Source organism: Rhinolophus ferrumequinum, chromosome 26 (genome assembly GCF_004115265.2).
Source record: "Rhinolophus ferrumequinum isolate MPI-CBG mRhiFer1 chromosome 26, mRhiFer1_v1.p, whole genome shotgun sequence".
Taxonomy (NCBI): Eukaryota; Metazoa; Chordata; class Mammalia; order Chiroptera; family Rhinolophidae; genus Rhinolophus; species Rhinolophus ferrumequinum.
Window position 1 is genome coordinate 18,984,955 of NC_046309.1, and position 25,971 is coordinate 19,010,925.

The window sequence follows — 25,971 nt, forward strand, 5'->3', positions numbered from 1 at the left end:
GGTGTCTTTTGTTATGTTAGTGAGGCTACTTTTGGAAAGCCCCTAGGTAATCTAAGGATAGGGGCTGGTTGCCAGGAATTGGAAAACAGGAATTTACAATCCCACCCTACATCTCAGGAAGGGGAGAGGAACTAGAGGTTGAAGCAATTGCCAATGGGCAATGATTTAATCAATCATTAATCAACATGCAAGGAAGTCTCCACGAAAACCCCAAAGGATAGGATTGGGAGAGCTTCTGGGCTGGTGAACAGGTAGAGATTGGGGGAGAATGTTGCACTCAGAGAGCGTGGAAGCTCCGTGCCCTTCCCCACGCGTTATGCTATGCATTCCTTCCATCTGGCTGTTCCTGAGTTATATCCTTTTATAATAAACCAGTGATGTAGTGAGTAAAATGTTTCTCTGAGTTCTGTGAGCCACTTTAGCAAATTGAGAGAACTCAAGGTGGGAGTTGTTGGAGCCTCCAACCTGTAGCCTACCGGTCAGAATCACAGGTGACAACCTGGACTTACGACTAACATCCGTAGTGGGGACGAGTACTGTATTGTAGGACTGAGCCCTTAATCTGTGGCATCTGATGCTATTTCCCGGTAGACAGTGTCAGAATTAAGCTGACTTGTGTGACACTCAGCTGGTGTCCGAGAATTGCTTGGTGGTGTGGGAAACCCCCTTCTAGTAAACAAATTCAAGGTAAGAGGCCAGTGATTGGCAGAATCACCTAAAAAGAGCATTTTAATTTTAATAGTGGTATTCTGTGATACAATCCAAAGTGCAAGTTTCTGGCCTGAAGCAGAAACTAAGCACAATAGGGGGCCTTCCCTCATTTGTACCAATTTCACTGCTTTAAGGCACCTATATGACTACTCCTGTTCAATGGGAAACATTGCTATCCAGCTATCTCATTCAGCGTGGTCTGTTTCACACTGTGAAATGCTGGGACAAAAATGTATTTCAAGCTTAAACAGAGGCAAAAGAACATTAAAAAAGTTATCACCATAAACACACGAGGAGTGGCAGAGATTAAAGTTGCTAGTTTTGCCATTTCCTTTCAAAATTGACACAGTGTGATTTGAATTTCCGAAAATATGGCATAAAGACTTGGATCCCCATTTATATATATATATATATATATATATATATATATATATATATATATATATATATATATATATGTTTATATCCTAAGCCAGTGTTTGAGGAATTCTGGCATTTATACCTATGATTAGCTCTCTCTAAAACATCTTTCCATGTGGCTCTTTTTTTTTAGCTTTAAAACTGTTTGGGCCAATAAATCTTTCTCTGAATGTCAGATTGGTCAACATTGAGGAGGTAAATGGAAACTAATGATACTCATCAAGTTGATGATCTGAATGATTTATTGGCCCCAATCATTTAACACTTTCATAAAGTCAATATCAGGGAAAGAAACTGAGCTCTTCCTATGGTAAACTGTATTTGTACTGTCAACATCCCGTGATTTATTACAAACCTGTGGCTAGGATTAAGATATTATAAATGGGGGAAAAATGGAAGGCTCATTAATTTTTTATACCCACAGGTGGAAGACATGCAGTGGGCTAAGAAAGCACACTCGCACCCTGCGTCCGTCTGCAGCCTGCCGTGTAAGCCTGGGGAGAGGAAGAAAACGGTGAAAGGAGTCCCTTGCTGCTGGCACTGCGAGCGCTGTGAAGGTTACAACTACCAGGTGGACGAGCTCTCCTGTGAACTTTGCCCTTTGGATCAGAGACCCAACATCAACCGCACCGGCTGCCAACGCATCCCCATCATCAAGCTCGAGTGGCACTCTCCCTGGGCTGTGGTGCCTGTGTTCGTGGCGATCCTGGGAATCGTGGCCACCACCTTTGTGATCGTGACCTTCGTCCGCTATAACGACACACCCATAGTGAGGGCTTCAGGACGAGAGCTTAGCTATGTGCTCCTCACGGGCATTTTCCTCTGTTACTCCATCACCTTTTTGATGATTGCAGCGCCGGATACAGTCATATGCTCCTTCCGACGAATCTTCCTGGGACTCGGCATGTGTTTCAGCTATGCAGCCCTTCTTACCAAAACAAACCGAATCCACCGAATATTTGAGCAGGGCAAGAAGTCCGTCACGGCCCCCAAGTTTATTAGCCCAGCGTCCCAGCTGGTGATCACCTTCAGCCTCATCTCCATCCAGCTCCTGGGAGTGTGTGTCTGGTTCGTGGCGGATCCCCCCCACATTATCATCGACTATGGGGAACAGCGGACTCTGGACCCAGACAAGGCCAGGGGAGTGCTCAAGTGCGATATTTCTGACCTCTCGCTCATTTGTTCCCTGGGGTACAGTATCCTCTTGATGGTCACTTGTACTGTTTATGCCATTAAAACGAGAGGCGTTCCAGAGACGTTCAATGAAGCCAAACCAATTGGATTTACCATGTACACCACCTGCATCATTTGGTTAGCCTTCATTCCCATCTTTTTTGGTACAGCCCAGTCAGCAGAAAAGGTAAGTGCAAGAAATGCGTTTGTCAGGTCTTCCTGGAGGTAACTTTTTTCCTTAAGATGTTTTCCTGCCTTTCTTTTTGATTCACTTATATGCTCTCAAAATGATTCATTCTGTCTTATTCTCATTTAGAAACACACACACACACACACACACACACACACACACACACACATGCACTTCCCTTAAGGTCACTTTGCTTTGAGTATGTGTTGACTGAGGCTGATTTTCCATGAGAAATGGAAATGTTGAAGATTGACAGACCGCACATCACTTTCTGGGTCTTTTCTTCCCGGCTCTGTGATATCCATAACTGTTCTTTTCCAAATGTTAATTAAAAGAGGAAGAGAGAAAGGGCAGGCATGATTCACAGGGGTGATTCATAGGTATCTGAATGCATGACAAATGGCTCTTTTCTTGCTTCTAATGTGACTCGGGGTTAAAGCAATTCCTTAATAAATATATGGTTTTAGTCATGGAAGAAGGGTTTATAGTAAAACAACAACAACAAAAAGAAACTGAAATGGCTTAGTTCAGTCTGAATCATCTTATCATTTCTCTTCAGCCCCCATTTTTATTACTTGTCCATATGTGGAAGGTCATGGTGAGAGATTAGAGACAGCAATGGGCAGTTATACAAAGCAGTCTATAATTTTTTAGGCGGTGAAGATCAATTGAATTTCCAGAAATAATTTTCTCTTCTCACTTAATCTCCCATTAATCTCTTCCACATAAAACACCTCTATGTGTAAGAACATCTATATGTGTAAGGAAGTGTGTGCTGACCTGGATGTATGTAGTTCTATGTTCTATGTAATTCTATGTTCAGACAAGCAGAGAACTAATGTTATCATGTTATCATGAATTCCAAGCCAGCCTGTAAAGCAACTGGCAAATGATATCATTCTGTAACGGATAACCTTTCCGCTCAATGTGCCTATGAGAAAGTTCTCTCAGAGTGAGGATGGAAAAACTGTTCCACCTTCCAGCATCAGGAGTCATGAGGAAATCCAACATCCTGGGAGCGGTTACATTCCCTAGTCTCTAACATCCTACAGAAGGTCATACATGACTCTGAACGTCCCAACTAGTTCAGAGGGAAAAGTGCTCAGGAAGGGGATGGACATTAATATGAGCATTCTTCCCTTACAATGTGGCCTTCAACTATGTTTGGACAAAAATGATCTTGAGCAAACTTGGTGCTGAGTGGAGCAAACCTGTGATGGGTTCCAGACCTGTGAACTTTCAGGACATGTGTGGCCAGATGGACGTCCGTGAATATTTTATATACGACTAAGCAGACGGTGGGAAAGCAAAGCAAGACCGTTTGAGGCTTTAAACTCAATAACTAGAAAACATTATATTTTGACATATGCATATGGGAATGTATTAAGATCAAACTTGTAAATTTAACTTAGGAAAGAATGTGTGAACTGGAAAATAAGTTTCTCAAAGTCTATTGGGTCTGTTTCAATATGGTTAGTTGGACTAGTCAGGGCAAAGCACTGTTTTTCAGAGGCTGAAGCGTCCGTATTATGTGAATTATTAATAACAACAACTTAAGTAGTATTTGTAGTTGAACCAAGGACTGCTCTTTTTTATATACTGTTTTATCTGGAGAGGGCCGTAAGTAGTTTATTTTGCTCTCTTGTGGACAATTAATATTTAACCAAACAAAATCTCCTGAGTTCTGGCATCTAGCTCCTTTTTCTTTGTCTTTCTTTACATTTTATAAATCACAGCCTACTCTCGCTTTTCATAGTGTGATTTCCAAGGGTGTGGGGAGATGCAAATATAATACTAATAAGTTTTTTTTTCTATTCAGATAGGTCTTTCTGTTTCTAGATTTTTTAGAATAAATAAAATCATGGTCCTACATCAAACTATTGAACATCTTCATTGTAGTTCAAATGTGTTCATGCTAAGAAGTTTATTGAAGGTAATTGTAAAAACAACAAACATTGCCTCTCAGAACCAAAGCTCTGCAGAGTGGCACCTGCCTCTTGAGGAGCGGTGATGGAGGTAGTAAGAGTTTCAGGATGAAATGCCCTGGGATGGAGGCTGCCCCGTGCTGCTGAGGCAGCCTATAGGAGCTGTCCGTTCATCTGAAAACCTGGAGTTTAATGGGTGTATTTGTAGGTGGAGATTAATCCACGCCTATAGAGATATGACTGAATGTGACTTGACAGAATGCTGTTTTCTTTCTTAGCTGTGTAGAATCAAAATAAGTCCAAGAAGCACATTGTGCAACAAATTATAAAATAATGTTAATTGGAATTTATTTTGTATTCATGATATGATTGAACGTGGAAACGACTAAAGAAATCATTAAGAAAAACTAATTCTGGGAATTTTCAGAACATTGTGGTCCTGAAATTATTTAGTCTTAGTGTTGCGGAATTTATACGAGCTCAGTATCAAGAACTATTGTATTGTAAGTAGCTAAGATTTTGCTACGGAAGTACTTTACATAATAGCCTTATGTGTTATCCTAATACTTCACATGAAAATTTCTCTGTCAAAGTACCTTTTATTTTTCAAAACAATACACAAGCTGTTTGAGAATATTTCGTTTTCTCACATTGCTAAAATTATTGACACAGATATTAAAAGGGAATAAAGAAAAACCTTTTATATCTCTAAAAGAAGGTTTTAAATAAGTTTTATTGACTTTGGAAGACCAAAAAGCTGGTCAGACCTCCATTCTCATTTATAATGCTCAGCCAGTTAGGCCAACCATTATCAACTCGAAGTGTTTGCAACAGTTAGGCAGCCCACGTATCCATTAATTCAGCAGATCCTTATTGGGCATTGTGTCCAATATTGTGCTAATTATTGACCCCATGTCAATCTGCTTCCCTGAGCCTTTCTTATAAGGCTCAGTCTGGCTCCCAGCCAATGCTGCCTGACGCCTGCCAGCACCAGCAAGGTGACAGATTCGGGGCACGAGAAGATCAGGCTCAAGGGCAAGAGAAGATGGTGGGAAGTCAGGTCTGAGATGAGAAAGTAAAGATGAGAGCTATGGCTCCTGTAACTATACATCAGTGACATAGAATGTATAACACAGAAGACAGCAGAAGAGCAAAATTTCTTGTAGCGTGCATTGAATTATGCTTCTTAGAGTAATATCTACAGAAGAAAACTCATTTTACCATACAGGTCTCTCTAAAAGTACAAGAGAAGTAGGCATAAAAAGTAAAATCAGTTGAATAATTTTGACAGATGTGCCAGAAAATCTCTGAGTAAAGCCAAGTTATGAAGGGACATTAGTGGCATTCATGAAGACAGACTCTTTCTATATCTTCATTCAATGATAGAACAGCTTTTAATTTCCGCACATTCCTTTTTTTTTTTTTCAGATTTTGAAATCAAGATTGTACTGGTATAAAATTAATCCCTGGTCATTCCCAGAATGTGAAAGAATTTACAGACTCAAAAGGAACAGAAGTTAGAAAGTTTATTCAAAAAGAAAGGTGCCGGCAGAGAAGTTGCTGGGGGCAGACAACTGTACCTAACTTTAGGTTAGCTTTTATTTTTTTATATAGGAAAGGGTAGGTAAATTTTCTTACAGCAGAAGATGTGATGTCCATCTGACATATAGACTTAGGTAATTTGATTGACATTGAAGGTTATATACCTAGTTTCTTTCTGCACATGTTTTTACCCATAATGCATACAGAAAAACCTACCATGGGGGATAAAGGGTGGGGCTAAGCCTTAATGTTTATTTTATTTTAATTGTGTTATAATGAGGCTGGAGTTCATGCTGCAGGCAGGTTTCAGCAATCTGCGCAGGTGTAAAAAACTAGATATTTTGGGTTGGGGTTTTATCTCCTTTTTTTAAGGATATTTTGAAAGGAAGATTTATCTCTAGGGGCTGAGTCGGGGCAGTCCCTGGGTCGGGGTGGGGGTGGGATGCAGGCCTGGGCAGTTCTACTCAGGCTCACTTTTATTAACTTTTGTCTGCCTCATCAATGATGAATCCTGTTTCTTCCAATATATTTTAATGACATCATTTGTTAGCTTTGTGCGTATTACTGCAATCTACTAAGTCATAGTATAAATGCACTTTCTCTTTTCTTGAAGAAAAGTGGTGTGAAGGAAGGGTGGACATTCCGAGGCCTGGACATAGACTAACACAAACTCATAATTGTGCTGAAAAGACAAAAGATTAAAATATAATTAATGTAACAGTCAGTGAAAAAATCCTCAAAGATGGTTAGGGGCTGTTAGGAAGGCAAAAATCTCTTAAATACAAATTTTATCATCTCTAATTGGTCTCATAAAACCAAAATAATCAGACAAGCGTTATGACACTACCAAGCTCCAGTGAGCAGAGTGCTTCAATGAGAGCACTGGATGGAAACAAAACAAAACACCCTCAACATGGAAAAGAAAATAAACTCAAAAATGTCAAAAACCCGACCTGTCCCAAACCAGCCTTTCTTCCTTCACCCTCTGCTTGAACAGGGCAGTGTCTCTGTTGCAGCTCAAGTTGGTCCTGAGGGTGGTCTTAGACTTCCCTGTACTCACTCCCACCCCTTTATTTCCTCCTCTCTTCTTTAAATGTCATCCTTCATAAATTCATGGTGGGTGAGCAGTCTGTCTGATGAGTGTTTCTTAACATAGAGCCTTTCATATTACAATACTCTCAATAAATGCCTATTGAATGAGTGGATAGAGTGCCTTGCACAATAATGATATAATATAATAATTAAATGCTTGTTTATGATTTAAGTTAGGCTCTGGCATAATGGGAATGTTATATATACATCTTATTGTGTTACCCATTACAACTTTTTTTTTCCCTGAAAGATAAGTCATGTCATGTAAATGAGGGGCCATATACACTTATTTTTAAAATTTTGTCATTGTCACTTATACTGAAATAGGGCTGCTAAACACTTAAAGAGAAATGCAAAAAGAAATTATTCTAGTTGTCCTTAGTTCTAACTAAAATACACAAAGCAAAAAGAAATTAATGCAGTTATCCAGATACTTTTGAGATGTCATCCCTCCCTGTTCTTTTACTTCGTCTGTCTATTGAAGGGCAGAAGAGTATAGAGGACAGAGGTGGATGAGTGGAGTAAGGAAGAACATGAACTCTGGAATGGGAGGACTTGGGTTCAAATCCTAACTCCGCTAAACCAGCTGAGAAAATGTAGGCAATGTAAAGCAACCCCCTGCCATCTGCACCCAGCCCTATTCTCAAACTAGAGCAGATTTGAGTTTATGTCATCTAAGGAAAGGGCAGGATGATGATAGACTTTAAATTTAAAACAAACTAAAAACAAACAAACAAAAACCCCCCTATCTTGTCTCATTATGGTGTATTTGTATAATAGACCTCATGGTGTTTTACATGATATGAGTCCTGAGACCTGTTTAGTACATAATAAACAATCGATAAATGTTGGCTATTATTTCCATTAGGCTGTATTTCATGAGGCCAGGGACCTTATTCAGTTTGTTCACCATTTTATCCTTGGCGCTTAGCCTAAAACCAGGCTGCTGTAGGTTCTCCAAAACGTTTGTTTAATGACTGAATACGTTCAGATTTATCCAGATACTCGCCTCAGTTTCTCCAGCCATTTATACCATAGCACTCCAATTCGAAGTGTTATTGCAAACCAAGGATCTTTCCTGAGGGTGTAGATCCTACAGATTACAGCAGTTAAAGAGGGAGGCAAGAACCTGTAGGACTAGGAGAAAGAGACAAGAGAGTTCTTCCTGAGGCAATGTATACCTGGCACGATATTTAGCAGAAAATACTGGAATAAATCAAAGTGTCATCACAAAGTAGTTACTGAAATATTTCCGTTAAAATTTGAAAAAGTGAATAATAACTCTGACAAGAGTTGTAAGAGGTAGTTCTGAGAACAAATAAAACTGCTGCTTTCAGGATTAGCCCAGATAAGAAAAGAACAGCCTAAGAAACTTGGGCTAATAGTGTCGATACGATCTGGACAATAATGGAAGTAATTTTCAGAGTAGGTCAGCCCAGTGGTAGGTCTCCAGCCACACCTATCTCCTAACATTTCTTTATTTCCTTAGAATGATGGGAAGTAGATATGATTTGTCAATAACCATCTTGTGTGTTTGTAATTGTTTCAAACTGTGTAGTGTTTTCTTTCCTTGTCAGCTTATAGTCATTTGAGGATGATCTCTTTGAAAGCTTCAGGATGTACCACTATAGTTATAGAACTATTTTAGGTATTGGGGTAGATTGTGTCTGGGCAAGAAGGGTCATCCAGAATGTTGCAATCAACTCTGGAAAGGAAAAGCCAAATAAAAAAAGGAAACATTGAAAACCACTGGAAAATAGAAAAGCTTGTTTACGCACTCAGTGAAAATGATATGCTTGTGAAGATATAGAAGGAAAAAAAGTGAAATAAGGAGATTGTAGGCAAGCCTGTTAAGTAGCTCTCCAAGGGAATGCTGCCTTAGTCAGACTTATTAGTTTGTTTCCAGTTGTAGTACATATTACCACGTCAGAAAATTACCCACTTAACACATTTACAGCAATTCTTTTGGGGGATGCCTGTCTTATTTGACAGAACAAAGAAATATTTACTCAATGAACCTGGCTTAGAATCTTGGGCTCTGAGGAATCTGTGGGGCCTAGGACTACTTAAATTAAACATTTGGTTGGTAGTGATTCTGGCATTTGAACATCGGCCTCTTTTTTTTTAATTGAATTTGAATTTTCTATGCTCAAATTACAACAATTTAATCAACTAGACCATTAGTCAACCTGGGAACTTAGTCATAAAGCTAACACAGCTCATCAAAATAACTTAGCTTTCTTAATATGGTTGAAAATGTTAGAATACTGGGTTTGATTTACATTAAAACGTGAATATTTTCAAAGTATAGTGACCATGACTTTATTTCAAAATGTTTAGGGGAATGCCATACAAATGGACTTTTTTTTTTTTTATCTATATAGACAGAGCTCTAATGACACCCTAGACTGTTTATTGTACAGCATGCAGTGACTAATTTACTTTATATAACTTCAAATTGCATTTTCCATGATTCAATAGATTCTTATATCTTATGTTGCACACAGGGTGCCAGCAAGAGCAGACTACAAGCAAACAGTTCCTTTTGGCTGTAACCATGTATAAATTTTTATGTTGGGAAATTTTTTCAAATCTCTAAATTCAGTATCACATGGCTTAGTACCACCCACCCCAAAGTGCTGAAAAATGTTTAACCAAAATTAGCATAAAGTCTAGGCTATTTAAAATAAATGCAAGGCATATTTAAAATAAATATATAAGAAGAACTTAGTCTGGCTTCTGGTTCAAGATATGGGCTGGCACAAATATATATATATATTTTATATATATATATATATATATATATTTTATATATATATATATATATATATATTTTATATATATATATATATATATATATATATATATATATATATATATATATCTCCCTTCCCTCTAAGATAAGAATGAAATGAAAATAAAAAAGAAAGAAAGAAAGGGAAAAAAATAAAAGGAAAATAAAAAATGGAAAGAAAGGAGGATGGGAAAGAGAGAGAGGAGGCCATAATATTTTCAGAGCCAATATTAGATAAAACAATTTGAGAAAATCCTGAAAAATAAAAGTCAAATGGGTCTGATTTACGCAAAAATTAAAAGTGGGAAAGCACAGCCCAAGAGACATAAGTTGTTCTTACCGTGGAAGTCCTGAATAATTTCTAAACTTAAAGGTGACATAGATACCTGAAGCAAGCATTGGAATGATCATCAGGAAAATTAATTAAAGAACTGCATTTCAAAATAGGGAGCCCCTCATTTCCTCTTTCTGCTCTAACCTTACATGTAGAGAGAGTACATGTTAAATTATGGAATTCTACTCTAAAAAATAAAAATCACTTGATGATAGAATTATCTTATGTTCCGAGTATGGGCATAAGGCACTGAGAGAGAAACAGAACAGAATTTGAAGTAATTTAATTCCAGACAGACATGGACAAGTGGGAAATAGGAACTACAGCTTCTATACAAGATAGAAATATGATCAATTTCTCAACTCTTAGAATAAGTTTGTCCAGGGTCCCCAGTTGCTTGCTTGCCTGTATCCATGCATCTTTAAGGGAAGCCAATTAGGTAAAACAATTGCTGACCTAGCACAGGTCTGTAGTCTGACTTCTCATCCAAGGAAAATGGACCCCACTAGTACCCCTTATCAATAAACCTGGCCCTTCAATCATAAGTACACATCAATAGTCAAGGATGTCGTGATAACTGAAGAGAACCAATAGCATAATTTTAGAAAGACCAAAACCAAAAACCCACAAAAAAAGCAAAGCCAGAGATAATTCAGAAAATATAAGAGAATTTTTAAAAAGAATTTCAATTAACATTACAAGAGAGAATCAAGAGAATATTGAACATATACATGTACACACAAGCACAGGTTGCTATAGAAAAGATCAATCAAAGAATAAAAAAAGTGATCCTAGAAATTAAAATTATGAATCATGGTGTGGCTCTGGGTTAAAGAGTAGAGTGGAGATCTGAAGGGTAAAATAAGTGGTAGGAAGAAAAGTGAAAAAAGGAAAGTATGAGGAAAAGTTAGAACATGTTGAGCATGGAAGCAGGTTCTCAATGTATACTTAATAAATATCCAAGAAGAAACAGGGGAAAGGAAGGGGGAAACATGATCATAAAAAAATAACAAAAGAAAAGTTTCACAAACTGAAGAAAGATAATTCAATTTCTTAAAATTGAAAGGGCCGCACACCTAAGTAAAATTTCACTAATTGAGAGAAAATTCTAAGAGCTTTCAGAGGGGAAAAGGAATGAAAGTCAGACCTCATATGCCGCTCTGGATTCTACAAGGCAATGAGCAAAGACTTTCTAAGGGTAAGTCTTTTAAACTTATAACATATTCCCAGCCAAACTGTCCCTCACTGTGAGGCTAAAAATGTATGTGACTCAGAAAATCTGATGCCTGCACATCTTATGTATAAATTATTCTGGCTATAATCCAACAAAATAAAAATAGTACATCTGATAAGAGTTGAATAGCAGTGGCAATCACATATGACTTACAAGAAACAAAGAAATTAAAAAGGAATTGTAAAAGAATATATTAAATCCTAGTGTCTAATTGCCCTTTAAAGTGCAAAATTTTAATATTTATATTTATCCCTTCTCTGGGAGTCCAGTCATGCTACTTGGATGAATCTGAAGGGAATAACATTTAGTAGCCATACTACAGCAATTGCTTTTCTATTGGTCTTACATTGTTAGAAGGAATTTAGAAACAAAACACAGAATGTTAATGTATCTAATGAAGTGAATGTAAATATTATAAATGCTGTTAAATTAATAGTAATATAACTTTAAAAAATTAGGAGGTGCCTAAGGAGGATCAATAGAGAGGGCAATTGTGCAAAGACACTAAAGCAGTCACCTTTACTGTAAGTAGTCAATAGATAAATCTAAAGTTGTTAATTCAGGAGACGTAAGTGTGTTATTTAAAGAACAGCAAAAACAAAACAAAAAAACCCCTGTTCAAGCCTGTTAATTCTATAGAACAGCATCAGGATATGAGGAGTGAATGATGGAGGGCTTTTTAATAAATGCTTAGATTTTATTTTATTTAATAAATAAATCTATAGAATAAAAATAGAAATCATTGCATACAGAACAGTTTAAGTGAAAGTCTCAAGAAAACTTTTTCAAACAATATAAATGCAGACACTTCTTTTATTAGGGAGACCACTTCATGGACAGTGTAGGTGCCTGACCACTGCACTGTACACCTGAAGCTGAAGCTGAATAATAATGAATGTCAACTGTAATTTAATATATATATATAATTTAATATATATATGTAATTTAATATATATATATTTTATATATATATTAAATTACAGTTGACATTCATTATTATTATATATATATATATATATATATATATATATATATATAATCACAGGACGGGTAGTACAGCTTTAGGAACAGAGTCAGTGGAACTGAAATAGCTATATATGATGTCAGAAGGGTAGTAGATTGGGGGAGGGAGGTTATCACTTTGTGAGGAGCATAAATATCTAACTATTACATTGTTTGGTACACCTGTAACTAATAATAATAATGATAATAATAAATTTTAGAAAGTGATTATTGATAGGTAAAAAGTCATGAATGCACATTTTCATATTAGGGAATTTTGATGTGTAATATGTATTTGGAGAAAATCTTTTAGATGCAAAAATGGTGAGTGATTTCGAATTGTTAAAATGACTCAAGATCTTTGCTATTGCAAGTGGTTTATGAATTTCCTCTTTTTTAGAGTGAATGTCATTACTAAATAAATATTTTAAGGGCCACAATTTAGTATCAGCTCACAGCTGATGATTACATTTCATCAAAAATATTTATTAAATGTTTGCTATATGCAAGGACCTTTTACTTGGTGTTTAGGAAAATACAATGATGAGTAAGAAGTTTGCTATCAAGTTGTATAGTGTCGCGTGTGTGTGTGTGTGTGTGTGTGGTGGGGAGCGATGCGGCTGGCACACCAAGCACACAGATGATTGGTACAAGGCAGGGTAACAATACAGAGGTGAAGTGTCTACTATCAGATCTTGGGGTGAGTGATGGCAAAGGAAAGAAGGTAGGATATCATTTGAAGGATCAAGAGAGTTTCCGTGAAGGAGGTGGTAATTAAATAGATCTTGAAGGGTGGAGAGAAGCAGATGAAAGGGGCTTCATCAGGATATTCTGTATAAAACCTGTGACTGAAGAACAGTGTTGAGTTTAGCAGTCACAAGGAGATCTGGGTGACCATATGTCCCAATTTGTCGTGTTCTTAATAGCACTCATTTTACTCTGAAAAACGTATTTCCTACTGTGGGCAATAAATTATAGGGTTACCCACAACATAAGACTTGTTAGATAATTGGCAACCATTTTGTGGTAGAACTTATGCCAAGTTTGTACTTCGTTTGCTAGGAACCTGAGCATATTTGAGCCTTTGTCAGCGTGGCTGTATTCTCAATGCACTGACGTTTTGTGAGATTTCTTTGCCAGTAGGGAGTGAGATGAATTGTAGTCTGAAGGATAAGTAAAAACAGTAACAAGATTATTGAACAAATCCAGGCAACAAATATTGGGGGCTTGACATGTGGCAATGGAAGTAGAAAGAAGAAACTCATTTCCAGTGGAATTGGGAACAGAAGACAGAGTGGGAGGTGAGGAGCTTGCACTGTATGGTCTGTGGCAGTGTGTTTGATTCTGAACATTCTCTGTGGCTGCCACAAGGATTCTATCTAATCAGACTTCGGGAAAGAGCTTGTAGCTTTTCCTCTGGTCTGGGCTAAAGGAGAGAAAAAAAAATAGTGGCTCATGGCTGCATCTAGCCAATAAGGAGAAGGATTTTTGGGCCCAAAATAGTGAAGTTGGGTAAAAATCAGTCTGTGTAGATAAAAGCCAAAGATAGGGATACAAGGAAAAGAATACTTGGTAGGTTATAATTTTTAGTAAACAAATCTGCCAAATAATACTCAAATGAATTTTGATAGTTGAAATAAAATGACAATACTCTTTAGAAATAAAGCCAAATCATTTCTCAATTATAATGAACCCAATTTAAATATATACTCACCATTGTCATTATGTAAATTTGGATGGTAAACGAATTTTATATTCTAGTAATATTGGGCAAATTTTAAGACATTCTGGATTTTCACAGCTTGTCATGATCACAGCCAAATTCATTCAATATTTTTTTCTATAGATCTCATTTTTGTGTAACTCTGGTCACCTTGTATATAAAATATGAATCAATCAATTTTCAATTACATTATTGTTTCTCTTCAAAATCATTTCTTAAAAATCCTGTATTGAGTCCATAAGGTAACCTGCAAAGTTCTGCCTTTGGGCACTGTGTTCTGAATCTTGTTCACAGGAAGTAGTTTGAACTAATTAAAACCCACAACCCTAACTGTAGGTTTTGGGGGGTTTTGTATGTATATATGTGTGTTTGTGCATGTGTGTGTGTCTCTGTGTTTATTTTTTTAACGATGACTTAAGGTTATTCTCATTTTCAAAAAAATCTTTTTGGTTCAACAATTACAATCAGTTGAATGTTTTCATCAGAATTTTAGATTCTCTCTTTGTTCAGTCAAGTTTATCTCCAGAAAAATACCCAGGAATGCAATGTTTTCTGATGTCTGTTGGTCCAAATACTATAGGATTTGAGTACAACTCACTATACAACCTCTGTGAGTATATACAAATGTACATTTCACACACACATATACATATATCTTCTGTAGAAGATTTCATGTTCTCAGGCAAGATTAAATGTCACATTTCTCCTGCCAGGTGTTTTCTCTAAAATCCTCATCTACACAAAATGAATTGAATTGAGAACAGTATTAGTAGATGGTGAGCCTGTCATAAAACCATAAAGTGTTTACATCAGCAGGCAGCCTATCACTGTAGCACTGCCCTTTCTTCAACAAAACACTTTCCCCATGCGAAATATCCAATCAAACCACAATTTATTGAACATTTGGTTGTATTGCCTGCTTATTATTAAGAACTGACAATGACAAGCATGCAATAAATAATTACATTTGGAATGAAACGTTAGACGGTGGCAAGAAAAATAGGAGCGAGTAGAGGCAATCAGTACCACAGGTTTATAAAGTACATGTTTCGAAAGGAGGCGGTCAAATTAGTTATTTCTGCCTCAGTTATTGTTTTATAGTGTATTTCATATACAGAACATGCTTACATTTGTGATTGCTAATGATAGACTCCATCTTTGGTTTTCCCCACCCCTACACTCTGGGAATCCATATTGCTTTGGACCTCCTTTTGTTTGTCTTCTTCATCTCATCTTCCTTCTGTTCAACTTCTCATCTTTCCCTGATTTTGGCCTTTCTCCCAGGCACCCATCCCTTGACGCACTCATCATTCACACGGCTTCTGCTATAAAAGCAACTCTCGTGCTTTTTGAACTGCTTTCTTAATCCATGCTCTTTCACATGGGCAAAAATGTGAAATTAACCAATCCAAAAACCAAAATCTGAAAGCCATCCAAAACCCAGATTGTAAAATTATGATATGTCAAATCAATATGAATCATATTAGAAATAGGTGCTATTTATTCAATGCCTCCTACTATGTGCTAAGCTCTTTATGTATAAACAATCTCCTTTCATCTCTGAAAGATGAACTTTACAGATGCAGGAAAGTTAAGTCTAGAATTTTTACATTCATACTGCTACTATGACGAAGACCTGGGGCTGAACCTATTCCATTGAACACAGGTCTCATGCTATTAGCTGCTACTACTTCATATTTCTCCATTATGTTTTATCTTTATTTTAATTCCTCCTTTCTGTCAACGTTATCTCTGTTTTTCAGAGATTCAAACCTGAGTGTTATCCCAGACTTCCTCTCCCCTTTCACATCTATTTATATTCTGTCAACAAATTGTGTTATTCATTTGAAACTTCTCCTAGATCCCACTTCCTAGGTCAAACCTCTTCCCACTCTCAAGGTCAAATTCCTACTCTAAGTCTGGGCTTCTGGGGTGACCTCCTGGACTTGCTCCTTGAGAGCGACGTCCAGATTTCTGCCATAAAGTTGTTCCACACATTTTTTCTGCTTTGTCACTTTTTAAATATTTCCTCAATCGACCAATAATTATTTAATACTTTCACTCTTGCTCAATGCTGACGGCATCGATTGAGCAAGATGTAGCCTGCCTTCATGGAGCTTGAATTCTAGTAGAAGAGACTGATTTTTAACTGATAGTTCAAGAATAATAAATTAATAAAAAATTTGTAGGTTGTTATCAAAGATGCTAGGATGGATTCTTAAACTAAAATTGTTTCTTATTAAACATTAATGCAAATGTAAACTTTTCAAATTTAATCTTTCTACTACAGCCCTTCATTTCAATGAACCCAATTTTCTTACCAAATCAACCAACCCATGAATTCTTCTCTAACTTATAAAACATTAAGATTCTGAACATATATGTACTCGGTCTGGACATCCACTATTTTACGTTTCCAGATTTGTGTTCTGTGTTTTTCGTGGGGCATTTATGAGTCTATGCATCTATGGTTGTATCCATGGTAATTTCCTCATTCAGAAATTCTTCAGGAAGAAATAATCATCATAATTCTTTTGTGTTCTTCCTGACTCTCACTTCTTGCTGATCCTGCAATGCCTGTCAAAGTACATTGCAGACAGTTCTCAACTAAAAGGTTTTTGTTGAATTAGATGAAGAGGAAAGTGGTAAACACTTTCGCGCCAAATTCCGAGTCTGTGTGTGCCAGAACGTGAGTTAAAGGCAAACGTGGGGGAAATGTTTGGACTGAATGGTTCTTGTCTCATTAACATTTCTGTGGCCTTGAGAAAACAAGTTATCTTTTCTTAATTTCAGTCTCCTTACCTGTAAAATGAGGACTTGATGAGGTAGTCTCTCTTCCAGCCTTTCTTGGAATGTTAGCGCGCAGGGAATGTAATTGCCCCCAGAATGTTTAATTTCCTAACAATTTCTCTAAGGCTCTGTCTAATTCTAAGATGCTCTTATTGTGGAGAAAATTGCCAGTACATAGGGCCTGGTCAACCACTCAGAGGCATGACCTAATTTTTTTAAGTAAATGCACATGAAGAGTATTATGTCTATGTGTTGGGAGATTCAAATGAATGCACAAAGCATTTTAGAAGATAAATGTGCTTGAGGCAGTCATCAGTCTCATAAATCTTAATCGAGGGCTTTCACACCCACAGAGCATGATACAAATGTATGATCCAGAGTCTGAATTACTTTTCCAAAAAGCCCTGTGGGGCATGTACTGACACCATTTGTTTCTTTCAGTTTTTACTGAGATATCTTAGGCAGGAAAATGAAAAAGGCACTCAATAATCCACATTAATTTATAAATTTCTTTGCTCTCTGATTGAGAAAACAAACAACTAATGGCGAGGTATAAATGCTAGCTCACAGTAGACATCTCCTAGTTTATCAGATTTTGTTACTTCAGCATTACCTAGCTTTTCTTTGGCACGTTCTACTCGTCATTACTTCTTGTTTATCATGCAAATCATTTATCCCTGCTAGAAAGACATGAGCCATGGGCTGGAAGGCTTTGATGTGACCCCAGAGAAGTTAATGTGGAAAGTGATCTCTTGTTAGAGATTGATTTTGATTTCATCTCACATTAGTGAGTTCCTTATCCCCTTCTACCACATTTTCCTTGTACTTCCAGTTAAGGCGGTATCATAAATCGTTCTGCCACAGTGCCCTAGGAAGAGAGAAGGGAATTATGTCTACTAAGCAGCTCTCTCATGACAAATTATAGAGTGTTGGTAGCAAGAACCAGTTAAGTTCCCTTGTATACCTTCGAATTTTTCTTGCATTTAATTTTTTTTTTTCTTATTTCACTCATCTTGTGGACCCTGCAAGAAAGCTGGTGTTTTAAAGTCCTTTTGTAATGGGAAAAAAGAAAAGCTGTTATTTTCTTGAAAAGGAATTCATGATAGTTTAAGACTTAATTTAAGAATGAAAACCATGTTAGTGACAAGAATTTTCTTCCTGTTGCTTGCAAACCTTATAGGGCAAACAGAGAAATATATATTTATTTTGAAAAAAATAAAGGGCATATTTCTAATACAGGATATTTTAGGGTCAATTCTAACTGACCATAATGTGCACTAATTGTAAACTGTACATTATTTTACCTAACACCCTGAGCAATTCAATTGTATTCCGTCTCATGGCATGGAGGCTGCACGGTTACATGCAGTGGTTACACACATGGATATCGAACTTGGCTTCCAGGATACAAATCTCAGTTCTGCTGTGTACTGTTTGCTATGTGCTTGCATGTGTTACTACTCTGAAACTCAGCTCTCATCCGTATAATGGGGGTTACAACAGTATTTAGCAGACAAGATTGGTTAGATTACTCCTTCTTGCTATTCTAGTGTTGGCAATGGTGAGATGGGTATCTTTCATGTCCAATGGCCAACCAACCTGAATTGCTTTGACCTTCTGCATCTTCTTCCTTCCCTACTTTTTGTGCTGCTGCATTTGGGTACTTGCAACATTTTAAGCTTATATTCTTGTTATACAAATCTGGCTAACTATAGCAGATTTTAGTGTAGACCTGGCCCCAAACATGCACTAAATATTTCACATTTTCATCTGGTTTAATAGAGTAAAGCTTACTTATTTAATATCAGTTATTACATGATTTTGTGTTTAGAGTAAAAATTTTTTACAACTATTTTATGACTTTCTATAACTCTTAAATAGAAGAGATATTAAAGCTATTCGCTTATAAGTTTTCTTTTCTTGTTTCTCACACTCTAATAATATGTTGTATCAGGAAATAATCTTAAACCTTATGATTCTTAAAAGATTGCTATGTTTGTAATATACAGTTGAAAAGCATGAATGATATATTTTCTGCAGGAAACTAGCCTCAGTTTAATGTCAATCAATGGGAAAACTTATTTCTACATAGTGAAATTCACTTTGATACGTTTAATTCCCTACCCTTTCTAAAATTTGATCCTATTAGTACACAGTTAACACAATTGTTCATTAAGATACATATGGTTCATCTTGATAGTCTTATGAGAACTTTTCCCTCAGTGGGATAAAAAGCATAACCCATAGAGCCATTCTCATCACAATCCACCCTGAAGGGAAAAATGATTCTGGAAATATGAGAAGTGTTATGATATTGCCTGGTTGTCTATGGATCTGTTCAGGATGTTTCCATTCTAAAATTCTCAAGGTGATGTCTTGCTAAGACCACATAATTAAAATCGGCTTTCCCTTATCATGCCCAAGTTCAGTGCTATTAGTATGTAACATAGGTATAAACCAGGAAGTGGTGGTGATCCTATCATAGTAGACTTGAATGGACAGCACAATCCTGAAATGCTAAGCTTTCCCCTGAGCTTGGCCTTAGTAACGTCTGAGCCTCCCACATATACGGAGGCCCTGGGTTAGCAGCTAAGCAGTACTCATCTCCCTGCCCCCCACACCCTGAGTGAGGAAGACTGCGGATGGGCATCTCCATGGGAAGGAAGGGCAATTTTCTGAATATATTGATGTGTATAAATTTTAAGAATATCTCCATATGGCTTTTCAGGACTCAGGTAATGAGTCCAAGGGTCTAGGTAAAATCTCCGTGAAGGTTTCTGCATGGAAACCTTCAAGCTACTTATGTCTAAAGACTGGTTTCAAAGCTTAGTCAAGATATTTCACAAATATGTGTTAATATGACAAGCAAGACTATGAAGCAATATGTACAAATCACAGTGTCAGCAGGGACAAAAATTTTAAAGGCCACTGAACCACTTGTCTGTTAAGAATTGAGGCTATCCAATATCTGTCCACAGGATGTCCGAATATCTCCGTGACTGAAAGCTACTTATCTACCAAGCTAACTTACAACATAGTTGTCTAAATCTTTCCTTAGGTTGTGTTAAAATTTATCTCTAACTTATACTGATGGGACCATAAAAAAAAAAATCAAGACTAATCTTCCATCATCAATCAATCTTTTACTTATTTGAGGACAGACACCATAGTTGTTTGGATCTTGTTTTCGTTTTAAACAGGCTGATTGTCTTCAAAAGTCCTTCAAATATATATAGATATAGATGATATAGATATAAATATAGATAGATATAGATAAAGAATAAAACAGAGTATGCCAAGAGAGGTTGGGACAGCACAGGTCAGTTTATCAAGGATCCAGTCAATAGATTTTTCATGAATACTAAGATCACATCATTTTTCATTTGGAAGCTGTATCAACTCTTGACTCACATTGAGCTTATTTTCAACTAAAACCCATGTTTTTTTTAAATGTGTTGTCGATCCGTGGATAGTGTTCAGTGTCATTTGTATAGTCTTTGTTACAGCTTTGATGTGCTGTTGTATGTCTTCGGAAAGAACTTGTAAGAGCTTCTGCTTTCTGCCAAATGAGTTGTGCAGCAATAGGTAAGTATGTGCTGCTCTGGCAGCTCTCTGATTGTGTCAGGGACATCCTATCTATGTCCTTCGTCAGGCCAGTGGACCTCATATTGCTACAGCTGAATATAATCTGGAGTTACAGATTATTTCCCCTTTCCCTTGTAATCAATAGTGTGTGTGTGCGTGCGTGCATGCGTGTGCGTGTGTGTGTTAAAGCTTTCTATGCTGGCATTGTCAAAATGACAAGAAGGGCAATAACTGTCCCATTTTCCCATGTTTTATTTGTACTTTGAAATTCTTTTGTATTATCATGACAATTTTATTATATTTATTACCTACATCCTATGTATAGATGTATCTGAAGTTCATTTAAGATGTTTTCTGCCCAAATGTTTTCTCCTTAAATGTCTAGGTACCATGGAGAGGCAATAAATTTAATGGTGTATGGTATGAACTGTGGACTCAGATGACCTCAATTTCAAATGTTAGTTCCACCATATTCTAGCTAAGAGATTTTTAGCAAGCGACTTAAATCAATTAAGCCACATTTAAAACAATCTGTGTATTGGAGACAATAATTACTTATCACAAAGGGACACTGGAACATTGAATTAGGCATCTTTCAAGTGTCTGGGAAATAGTTAGCACTCAATGAATGGCAATAATCCTTACTTTTATTATTACTTGGTTATATAGTGATTTCTACACAACATTTATCTTCCTAATGTGCTCAATTTGTAATTGATTTCATAACTTAATGTGGGCTTTTATTCATCTCCTCCCTCCATATTCTTTTAAATTATTTATGACCATATTAGCTGTTCTCTGGAAAAACACATACTTTCTAAATCACACAAAATTATGTACTTTGTCTCCTCAAGGCTCTACCTTTCTGGTACCATACGCAATATCCCAGAAATCAAAATCCTGTAATATTGCATTACCTATATAGCCAACCAGGAATCACATCCAGGAATTCTCGTAATATGAGAATTCTCAGGAATATTCTCATCCAGGAATCACATATCTATTTCAATATTTTAACTATAAATTAGTAGAAAAATATTAAAATAACTTTTAATCTCAAATATCCATTTTCCTTCCTTATCTGCAGAGTTCCAATGTGCTTCCAAAGTTTATTCTGGAATCATCATTTGTCCCTGTACACCCACCCCACCCCAGAATAATTAAGAATCAGTACCAAGTAGTGGATTTAAGTCCCCACATCCAGGTTTGTGTTGTGGAAAGAAAACCATGTATCGATCCACTTCCTCAGGTCTGTGGAGCACCATTCCCACTGATGTACTCTCTTCATTATGATGTTGGTTCTTGCAGTCACTATTATTATCTGGTAATGATTTACTAGTGCTCCTGATTTATTCAATGAGACAGAGCTTCATATAGTTCATGCCATTCTAGGGTTGCAAAATTTCTTTAAACTTTTGTTTATAAATGTCATCCATTCTTTAAAACACATGCTAGATCATTTATTTGAGAGACAACTCATTTGACTTAACCAACTTACCTCTCAATTCTTAGTTGATGGCAGTAAAACAATTTGCATTCACTTACAATCCCGAAAGATATATAATATACAAAGATATAATGAAACATAAAAGTTAGGCCAAAAGCTCAAGTTGGAAATGTAATTTTCTTCCTCATTCACAATTAATAAATACTCTAAGATGAGGGCGTGTTGCCATACTATCCCTGTGCTGCCACTATAGATACTTTCAGTATCACTATAAGGAAAACAATGGCAGCAAAGGGGATTTCATGTTGAGCAGTGAGAATGGGAGAGGGAGAACCCAGAGCCCAGAAGAGATGTCTTGATTGATAGAAATGGGTTATTGTTGCACAAATTGAAACCATGGAAAACTTAGGGTGGGTTATAGGAAAATAGGGTTGAAGAAGAATTGGGGGTGTTATGTAGGGCAATATTTCTTGCAAACAGGGAACATGCCCCCAGAAGAAGAAACTGCTCATAGGAACAGGTGCTTTCCTCAGGCCTGGCCATCATTCTGGACTCCAGTCAAAGGGAAGTTAGTACTTTACCAATGCCAGGAGTAGAGAGCCAATAAAAACAAATGAGATTCCAGAAAAGAGAAGAATCCAGGTGTTTAGTCAGAGAAAGTATTGATTATGGAGAAATTACTGAGTCTCTACTGTTTGCATTTTGCCAACATAGATCAGTGCTCCAAAGGGAATTATAATTTATTAAAGGTTATAGTTGTACTAATAACAATCTGATTGCAGACGAGGACACATTATACATTGATAGCCCTATATTTATTGTTTACTAAATGCCAACCACTGGTCTAATAGGACATTCTAAATGTATTACCCCAATTAATCCTTACACCGATGTCGTAAGATATATGCTACTGTTACTGCGTTTTATAGATGAGATGGATGGAGAAATTGATATATGGAGACGGGTGGTGACTTGCCTGAAGTCACAAAGGGAGACAAGTTGTAGAGTGGGGATCTGAAGCCATGCTGTCTGGCTTCAGAATCAATTTCTTAATGACAAAGCACACTGCCACAGGGCAATTATGTGAGGAAAGTAGAAAAGGGAGAAACACTTATTCGACTGTGGGTCATTGGGAAGACTTTGTTGAGAACCTGTTAAGTTTGGATTAGCACCATCTCCTTGTGTTTCTGTGATTATCATTTGTATGCCACGCCCGTGTAAATTACTGCGTTATATTTTACCTATTGATTTGCATCTGTCTTCACCACTAGGCTATTTCCTTGAAAGGAGGAATTGCCTTTCATATATGCACCCTTTGCTTAGCGGAGGCCACCCATTAAGACATTCAGGAAAGTTTCTTGAGCATATGGATTAGTGAAACTTTAAATGATGAGTATGGTTTTCAGAGGTGGAAATCGGCTTCCTGGGAAAGAAAGAGGCCCTTCTGGGAGTTTCCAGTCAAACAGGCAGAAGACTTGAAATCCATATTTCCAAGGCAAGAGTTCTACAAGGGATACGTTCAAAAGAAGCATCATAAAGTGGGGCGGGAGACACCCAGAAAGAACAGACTGGGACTGAAGTTTTGTTTACTTAATTTTTCCTGGTTTGACTCCACTTACCTTCAACTATAGATAAACACAGTTTGTAGAGTTGAGCAACTACCCTTTTCTTGCTCCATTTATTTTGGGGAACACTGGTCTTGCCCCAGACTTTGAGGGGTTCCTAAGCCACCACTAGTCTGGACTGCCCTCATTGAATAAGAACCATCTTTAGATTGGGGCTGTGTAGGGAAAACATATCAATATATAAATGCTATTAGGAATCTCATGGAAAGAACTGCCGTCTAAATGAATGTTCAAGAAGGTATTGAAGGTATTGAATTGGGGCCACTCTAGTCAATATTCATGTTAATTAGTGGTAAGATTAATTAATAAGCCTACCTGATTAAGACACTAGAGGAAATTGAGGCGATGTGAGAAGGAAGGAAAGCAGAATGGTTGTGGTTTTTATACATCTATAAGTCTGCTTACACAACAAATCGATTTTAGGCCTAGTAAAGGTTTGCTTGCGTCCATCAATCTGAAACCTAATTGGTGACAAGAGTTGTTTTTTCTGTTCATTATTCCACTTTAAAAACTTGAAGCTGAAAAATTACTCCAACTGCACAATTGAAGACCTTCATTTTTCCTTCTTCATGTGAAAGACCTCTATAATTTGGCTCCACTACCAGTTATCACTACTTGCTAGCTGGTGAATTTGATATCTTGCACTATAGTTAGTAACAAAAACTTAGTTATTTGGAAATTGGTGGTCAAGAAGCTCTTTTCCAGCGCACTTTTGTAAAATTTCAGGCACAAAATTATGTTATCTTCGTAAACAGTGGTCAATATTTTATTGGACAAAAATGGACTAGGGAAAATCAATGGATGCCATAGATTTATTTTTATTATGTATATATGTGATTTTAGCCAAATAAAAAAATTGTCAAAATGATTGATAAAAAATGTTTTATATGTCTAGTGAGATAAAAATTAAAAGTCATCAACTGGAAAATCATCAGTACACTGATGCTATACGTACATATACCGTACAAGTATATCATCATTGTAAATATAGTGAATAGGAAAAAAATTAATTAATGGGGAAAAGTCCACGTTCCAAAAGAAGGAAAAATTTGGTCTTCTACTACCAAAAGAAAACCAGAATTAATGTGAAAACAGAAAACTTATAGTGAATGTTAAAATGTTTCATTTTCAGTTTAATAAAGACTGCATTTTGTCAACATGTAATATGCATACCTCGATCAGTAATTAACTAACATTTCACAACTATAAGCATCTGTGATTCCTTGAAAATAGAATTCCCATAAATCATATTCTACATTTCCAAAATGGCACTTATGTAAAAAGCATTGGATTTTTTTTTTTTTTTTTTTGGAAATGCCTTACTCAGATATGGTCAAACTAAACCCTTTGAGCAAAATGAAATGGGAAATAAAAAGGGAAACATTACTGAGAATAAACTAAGTTATGTTGTAACAGAATAACCCTCCAAATCTCAGTGGTTTATCAGAACTGAGGTTTACTTTTCATTCATGCAAAGCCTGCTGTGAATTACATGACTCTCCTGAGTCCCGCTGCTCCCCAAGTGGTCACTCAGCAATGAAAAATGCTTTCAGCTGGTGTCTCCATTATCTCCAGGTGTGACCTCTGTAATCACTGTAGCAGAGGAAGGAAGAGCTGGGGACGGGGCGGGGGAGGAGGAGGGAGAGGTGGTCAAGCACTGGTTTTTTTTTTTTTTTTAATTTATTTTTAATTTATTGGGGTGACAATTGTTAGTAGAATTACATAGATTTCAGGTGTGCAATTCTGTATCACATCATCCATAAGTCACACTGTGTGTTCACCACCCAGAGTCAGCTCCCCTTCCATCACCATACATTTGATCCCCCTCACCCTCATCCCCCACCCCCCAACCCCCTTACGCTCTGGTAACCATCAAATTACGTTCCCCAGATTAATTTTCAAACCCCGTGGCCATCCTGTGGTCACCGACTGCCCTCCAATCCCTTCACCCTCCCCCCCACCCCCCACCCCTCTGGCCCATCTAGCAACCCTCAGTTTTTCCTCATTGTCTCCCAAACTGTTTCTGATTAGTTCATTCACTTATTCTTTTCTTTAGATTCCGCATATAAGTGAGATCATATGGTACTTATCTTTCTCTATGCTTCGGCCCAGAAGCGATGCAGGGCACCTCTGCTCACATGTCAGAGATCCGACCTAGTCACATTCTCCCCTGTCTGCGTGGAGCCTGGAAAGGATCCCTCCTTTCCAGGGCACAGTGCTCTTGGGAGTGGTAACTACCTTTCGTCATGTGGTTAACTTGACAATAATCCTTAATGTATGTGGTGTTCTTTTTCAATTTAATATATATTTCATATTTCTGAAGTATGAATCACACTAAAAGATATTAAACTCTAGTTTGTCATTATGCCAGGCTTGGAATATTG

At 37.0% G+C, this 25,971-nt stretch overlaps 1 protein-coding gene across 4 annotated transcripts in view; it reads left to right on the forward strand.

Annotated features, from left to right (window-relative positions):
• GRM8 (glutamate metabotropic receptor 8) overlaps nucleotides 1-25,971 on the forward strand; it is a 682,520-nt gene that overhangs the window by 604,483 nt on the left and 52,066 nt on the right. For all 4 annotated transcript variants that reach the window (XM_033099301.1, XM_033099298.1, XM_033099300.1 and 1 more), the window contains exon 9: nucleotides 1,556-2,491. In XM_033099301.1, the coding sequence (XP_032955192.1) occupies nucleotides 1,556-2,491 (936 nt within the window). The remainder of the gene's footprint in view (nucleotides 1-1,555; nucleotides 2,492-25,971) is intronic.